Raw genomic sequence first — 7625 nt, 5'->3', positions numbered from 1 at the left:
TTTGCTTAAATCACTGAACTCACATTGCCTTTATTGGGGACTCTATTTGGGACTTTATTTTTAAATGGTACATACGTTATTAGTATGTTATGTGAATCTAAAGTCAATGTATTTGTCAAAGAGAGGCTTACTAAACGTGCATTCTTCCTGGGTGACTCAATATTAATACCTGACACCTTTCAGTTACAGTCCTGTCTGTCTTTAGCCTCTGCGCCACCCTTAAGGCTCATTCCACCAGTTATCATCAGTGAGCGCTGTACCTGCGGTGCATCTTGAGGGCAGAGTTCTGGGTAAATCTGGCCCCACAGTCGGTGCACTCAAAAGGCTTGGCACCTGTGTGTGTCCTCTCATGCAACAACAGGGCAGTTTTGGAGCTGAGTGCCTTTCCGCAATCAGGGCAGACGTGTCGCAGATTGTTACGCTCGTGGACCTGAGAAGCAGCAGACACGTAAGACACAAATCAGCCAAAAAAAAACATGCAGATCATTTATTATGGAACAACGTTTAGATACAAGTGTGCGGAATTTCATTAATCCTTACCTGTCTTTGATGGCGGACAACATCCTTCTTCCGTTTGAAGGTCTTTGTGCAGGAGTCACAGGAAAAAAGCCTCTCAGTGCTGTGGACGTGCTTTTCATGGATCTTCAGGTTGCTGCGGTTAGCAAAGGTTTGCAGGCAGGTCTCACAGCGATAGATGACATCTGCTTTCACTCCATGGTACGTACTGGGGAAGACAGCGGTAACAGGTTAGAGCAATATCAAACGTTCTCATCTTAGGTACCATGATAAGACGCATTGAGGATCATCTGACACAGCTCCAGCTTTAAGGGTGATTTTGCCTCGGAAGATTTACCCCAGTTAACACCGTAGGGCTGTGGAAGCACAGTGCTGCTGTCACTAGGAAGAGTAAACAAACAAACTCAGTCACACTCACAATTTTTGAGATTACAGTATAACTAGTTCATGAAGAGGCTGGTTGTATTATGACCACCTACTGTGAAACTGTTAAGCACCAAAGTGTGGTCATTATCACTGGGAGGAGTTGTTACAGCACATCCAACTGCTTTTCCATTATTCCAACCTCGTTTTATATAACATCAGGAACATGACAAAGGCTGCACAATAAGGCAGAAAGAAAAAAAAAAAAAGCTTGAATGGATGGTATGCAGTCATGATTGCGTGACATTATTATTTTTGTATCACAATTTCTTTACTGGAAAAAACTATTAAAGTCATGACGATGGTGACTCTGGACGGGTCTCTACCAAACAGAAAAAGACGTTGTTAGGGCCAGCACTGCAGTACCTTCATTATAATACTGCTCTGTCGACTCATGTTCAACGTTTCAATCAAAAGATTGCAGCTCTGCAATGTTGCATATGCACTGACGGCCCATATTACCATTTTAATGAATCTTTTGACAAACTTGCCCTACACATGACACAGTCCACGCACAAACAAGAAAAACTCGGTTGCACAGGCCACAGCTGGGTGTGGACGGAGCTCACACAGCCATAAAGCCAATGGAACAGGGACTGGGGAGCTTCTACGCCCGGACCAAATGCCTATCAGTAACTCACAATAACCCCCCCCCCCCCCATCATAATTACCAAGTGGAGTCAACAACATACTATAAGGCCAACAAAGGAAATGTTTGCTAATGAGGTGGTAGCAGCTGGGTGCTAGCCTCACTGCAGGGATCAATCAATGAATTATTATTATGTCCCACCTGATGTGCTTCAAGTAGCTTCTCTCATAGTGGAAGGTCCGCTGGCACTTGTTACACTGGAACTGGGCTTTGGATGTTCTTTTTAATTTCTCCTTCGACTGTCCCTCTTCCCCCTCTTCTTCCTCTTCCTCCTCCTCCTCCTCCTCCTCCTCCTCCAGAGATAACGTCAAGGTGTCTTCAGGATCATGACTATGCCCGTCCTCCACATCAGAGACCGGCATTATCAGCGATGACTCGTCTCCTTTCTCTGGCTGATTCTCTGGCTGATTCTCTGGCTGAGCCTTGGCTTCAGTCTTGTCCTTTAACTCCTCCGTGTCTTCATTGGCGACCTGGTTTCCATCGTTCAAATCCTCTCTTTCCGTATTCAAACGCCTTTGAAGGACTTTACGGCCAGCCAAGCTCAGTTTTAGCTTTTTTCCTTTCCTTTGTTCATTTGTCCCTGTGTTCTTCAGCTTACGCTTAAGGAGTAAGCTCTTAGGCCGCTTCTTTCCTTTGGTCTTGTTTTCTCTCTTGGCACCATGTATGCCATCTTCGTGAACGACTTCTGGCGCAGGCGTTTTATTTGGAGGTTTTTGTAGGATTCCAGCACTCATGGCCTCGCCGCAAACCTCTGACAGATCCTCACAGTCCAAAAACTGTGCCGCTGCTTGAACATCACCGATCTTGTCTCTGGCCACCTCCACCCTACCGGTGTACACAAATTCCAGAAACTTGGAGAAATCTTTGGAGGGTATATTTGAGAGTAATAACTTGTCTCGGGCAGCATCCTGAGAGAGAAGGATCTTCTTGAAGTAGCCACTGGAGGCCGCGAGCATCACCTGGTGGGCCAGGAACTCCTGCACGTCTCCCTGGTAGTCTACCTGCACGGTAACATCACTGAGCCGCCCCTGCTGCTGAAGCTGATGCAGAGAGGCCAGGATGTTTCCATGGTGGGATTTAGAGGTGAGCTGGATTACTTTGACTCCCATAATTCATCTGGGCTGCTGTCAGAAACAACAATGGGGGGAAAGATGAGATGTAATGCTTACACTAGATCAGTTTCATTGAATCTGTGAACATGCACTTGCACAGTGGCTGCACTGATGGTGATCACTACTGGTCGCTACATATAAGCTAAGATAAGGTCTGCCTTGTCTAACGGGAAACGGCAGCTACTATTAAGCTAAATGCTCAGCGGGTTCGTTAAAACCTTCCTGGCATAAAGAGCATCTAAATAAACCCCTCAAACCCCAGGTTATAAAGCCTAACTGCCCTGACAGCAGACTGCCTGTCGCTATATAAGTTATGTGTTTGCTTTTGTCTTGATAATGTTCAGTGCTGCTAACAGTAGCAGCACAGACACGGTGGTAAACAAGCTAGGCTCGCTAACATGAACTGTAAGTACGAAGGTAACGGGTTGAACCCGACGATATAAGTTCACTCACACACCGGGCACAGTGTGTGAGTGAACGTACGGCGGCCAGCTAACAACACGACAACACGAAGCAACTTTTCTTACCGTAAGGTCGGTAAAATGGCAGCCCTTCATAAATGCTCTGTACAGCGGAAGGTATTTCCTGTAGAAATCGGCACTTGTCTTTTTACTTACCGACATCCGGTGCGGCGGTGGCTGATTTGGGATCAGCTCTGGCTTTATGGTCTTGTTTAAACTGTAGAAGTGCCGAGTTCAACCGCTGCTCCTGGGTCATTTTAGCGGGTTTATAAGCGCAGGACGTTATCGCCTGAAAAATCACTTTTGAAGCTTGCTCCAGGCGTTACTGTCGAGCTAATTTAGCTAGCTAACAATATTTTATGGCTTTGCCTTACTTATCTTATATATTATTATAGCATTATGAGCAATTGCCGTAATTTGTATTTTATCAAAAGTTAAACTCAGCTTCATTCCCTTTCTAATTGGCAAGTCAAGTATAAGCCTTATGAAAATAGTAAGTTAAGGCCTATAGCTATCCTAACATTATTGCTGAAGTTTAAATAGTGATTTAGTAAAGTTATGAGGTTACCGTAACTCTAACACTAATAACTGGACACTGTTTGTGCATTACTGCCTCTTACCCGCGCCGGGGCGCCATTGCACTGAGAGACACAACATGACATAAACTACAGGTGTTGGATTAAAAAGCAGTTCAAACTGCATCTTTAACAGCTCAATTTGCATTTTCTTCAGCATGATCAGTTCCCACACAGATTACTCTCATCTAGCAGATAGTTTCACTAGGCAGACCTGCTCCCTAGGCATTAAACTAGCTGCTTAAAACTAGTTGTTTAGTGACTCATCATATGTCATAGTAACCGTCTGTTGTAGTTGTATAAGAATCTTTAAGAAAATAATACAAAATAGGCCAACACGCTGAATGATTTAGGGCTAATTCATTTACATTCAGTCGAGCCACAAATCATCTATGGAGTTGCAAAAAGCATGCTGTCATTCCGAAGGTGTATGGAAAGCTACTTGAGGATTCACTGGGGTGCTATTCTGCAGCTGCCAAGGGTTTTTTTTCCCTTCCAGAGGAAATCCATATACCTTACATTTGTCTTAATGAATTCTGCAAGCTAGCAATCTGCTCAGTTCCGGTGACTCATGCTGCTCTCTGGACCAAAGCTGTGCAGACTTCAGCTCTGACCTGGAACACAGTGTTCGTCTGGCTTTCATTACATTACTTCTCTGCCATACACACACAGTGCTATATTTTAGAGATTGCACTTGAAGTATAGTATAATATATAAAGATGTAATGATCTAAGTATTTGCATAGATATTAATATGCTGTAAAGTATTACCATGAAAATAAGCCTAGTGTTTAATGGAATATTTAATTACTGTGCAAAGTAATGAGACCAGTCTTACAAATGAATTCTCAGTATTTTGACATTAGTACAACTTTTGACATGACTGTGAGGAAGGAGACTACTGGTATTTTTCATTTAACTTGAAAGAAAGACTGCATATATATAAACCTGTGCTGTTCATAAAAATGGCTTTATAAATGATAAAATATCTTCCTTTTGTTTTTCAGAATGCTGTAATGCGACATTTAGCCAATTAAAAGTTCAGCCGTTTGCTGTTCTAGTGGGTTGATATTAAACCCAAGTTGTGGGTTTTGATGTTGTCATAGGATGCTTTGTCAGAATGAAGATATGGCAACAGAGAAACTGACTTGAGGTATCTACATGTCATCGCTTGTTGTGTAATCAAGGGGGTGAACATATTTGGCATCACTGAAATAACAAAAGGTCAAACACTCATTTCAGAAACATGCCATTTTAATCTACTTTCAGCAGTCATACTGGTTGACTTTTCAGATGACTCCAGGGCATTTTGTGTTATTCAAAGGTGGCACAGTTGAGCTGGGGAGTAAGAAAATGGATGTCACGTCACTACAGTCGAGGGTTCAGATGTTGCCAGGCATGCTCGATAGCCAGCTGCATTACCAGGCCGTCCAGAAACAAATTAAATTCCCACAGATACATCATCAGGTTGTCAGTGAAGAAGCTGAGGTGCAAATGCTCGCTGAAAGGTGACGGGCTTAGCAAACAAAACATTCTGCAGCCGCTGGGTCGTGTTTGCTCTGCTATGGGTAGACTCCTCCACACGACCGAAAATATCTGTGCTGACGTTCCACAGCGTACAAACAACACGACAAAATGTGCACTGTGTGAGAGAAAAAGTAAAACTCAAAGCCAAGGCCGATGTTAATTTGAAGCTGCAGAGAACACAGGCTGTACAAAAACACAGTAGAATTCAGGAGTTTGGTGGCAACGGTTGTGTCCGGGCTCGGTTTGTGTGCTGGAGTCGTACAAACACTTTAATTTGGATGCAGAGAGGGTAAGTCAGACAGTCAGTGTCCTTGCAGGACCTCTCTGCATCTCCTTAACAGGGTTGACTCATAATCCCAGCAGATGAACTGAACCAGCGATGGTAAACATCAGAACATTACATGGAAGTGCGGACAGTGGTGGTCCAAGAATAACCGCAGCATTCTCTTTGTGCTTGCCCATATAACCACACAACGGATGCCAGACCAATCAAAAACCAGTCCAACTCAGTATTCTGTGGTGTCTTTCTCCTCCCCTCCAGTCAGTGAACTCGGTTAATAGAAAACATGTTTCATGAATTAATCTTTTCATGCTCTTAGACTTGTATTTCAACAGACATCAATACTTTTTTTTTATCAATGGCATATTTCTGCTTTGACATTGAGATACACTTTACTGATTGTATTCAGATTTGGAGAGATTGGGAGATTTGGTTTTAGTTGTTTTGGTGGACATGAATCTCCACCCATATTTATGTAAGGAAGAAATTTGGCAGGAGTCAAATATTGTACATGTTTGTACAGTCCTGTCAAGGCCAAGGTTGCTTTGCCAGGATACACACAGCAGTCCAGACCTGTTTGTGGTTGTCTCTCCTAACACTTCAGCCTAACTTTGTTCCCCTTTGCCCTTCTCTTTTCCATTTTTCACTGGCTGGACGCCACACCACATTCAGCCGGTCCAGAATATTGCTGGAACCCCCTAAAACCTCAATGCAGCATCAGGACATAAGAAACCACTGATTCACAGAAATTGCAGAAGACTCTTTGTGCCATAATGAGGAAATGTGCTTCTTCTTGGCTAAGACTGATGAGAAATTACAGTATTTGCAGAAGGATGCAGCCTCACGCGTGACCAAATATGATCATATGCATGCAAAAAATATCAAACTTATTTAGCCACGCCAGCAGCATGTCTGCCTGACGGTCAATCGGTTCACAGCTTTGGCCCAGACTGACATATTTCAACATCTATTGGATGCATTGCCATAAGATTTGGTACAGATATCCATGTTGCCCATAGGATGAATCCAAATTATTCTGGTGATAACATGACTCTTCTTCTAGTGCCATCATTGGGTTACACAAGTCTTCAAATACTTGCATGCTAAAATGATACCAAGATGTTAACCATGGTAAACATTATACCTGCCAAACACCCGCAGGTTTTCATTGTCAGTGTTAGTCCATTAGCATGCTAACATTCACATTTAGCTCAAGGCACACAGTCTACAGTAGGTACAGCCTCACAGAGCTGATAGCATGGCTGTAGACTCTTAGACTTGCTCTAAACTTCTTTCACTGCACTGTATTATAATAAACACCTTCACTTACATGAAGTAAATCTAGAGCAGAAATAACCTGTGTATGGTATCTGTCCTCTCCCCCTCAAATAGGCTCCATTACACCAAACAGAGATGTTTTTCTTCTTGTGCCAGCCTGGTTCGGAAAATGCTTTCCTTTCATTGATGAAAAGATATACGGCATTCAGAGATGAAATTACTTTCCAAATGGCCTCTGACTCACCATCTCTATTCCCAGTGCTCTCTCGCACTCACCCTCCCTCCCTCACCCCTTCTCCACCTTCACTCGTCCTTGTGCATGTTCTATCTATTGTAACTGTATACAGCACTTAGCACTTCAGACGGCAGACAAACCAGCTCAAGGACAACCGCCCACTCTTGCCATGCTCATAAATAGACTTTTTGTCCAGGCTTACCAATCACCTTACCCACCGAGCCTGTGTGGGTACTTGTGGACATTGTGTAGCTTGCACCGAAATAGATCTCCACTGCTGCTGTGTGAGGGTGGATTGAGGCCTCCAGCCTGCAGTGAGAGAGGCTGGTTTGCACAGGGAAAAGGACTGTTGTGCCTTTGAAAATTATTAACAATAATGACTCACAAAGTCTATCCCTTTATAATGTGTGAATTTATCATGTGTTTGCTATCTGTAGCACACCAAAACAGGTGGTGTCACCTCCGCAGAGCTTCCCAGAATGCAACACTCTCCCTGACTGTGTGGGATATGACCGTCAGCACATTCCTGGAGAGCTGGATCCCCAGAAGCAACAATTCCTCCTTCCTCTC

At 43.6% G+C, this 7625-nt stretch overlaps 1 protein-coding gene across 2 annotated transcripts in view; it reads right to left on the bottom strand.

The window, feature by feature from the left end:
• The window catches only part of gzf1 (GDNF-inducible zinc finger protein 1), a gene marked incomplete at its 3' end in the record, with an annotated part of 5781 nt that extends 2460 nt beyond the window's left edge, over window positions 1-3321 (bottom strand). Inside the window, 4 exon segments of one of the 2 annotated variants that reach the window (XM_035679014.1) lie at window positions 261-430; window positions 541-724; window positions 1730-2712; window positions 3228-3321. In XM_035679014.1, the coding sequence (XP_035534907.1) occupies window positions 261-430; window positions 541-724; window positions 1730-2697 (1322 nt within the window). In that variant the 5' untranslated portion in view covers window positions 2698-2712; window positions 3228-3321. 2 annotated transcript variants of the gene reach the window in all.
• Between the last annotated feature and the right edge of the window lie 4304 nt (window positions 3322-7625).

This window comes from Morone saxatilis, unplaced genomic scaffold, assembly GCF_004916995.1.
Source record: "Morone saxatilis isolate NCDOM2014 unplaced genomic scaffold, NCSU_SB_2.0 Contig7, whole genome shotgun sequence".
NCBI lineage: Eukaryota > Metazoa > Chordata > Actinopteri > Moronidae > Morone > Morone saxatilis.
This window is presented reverse-complemented; position numbering and strand designations above follow the sequence as displayed.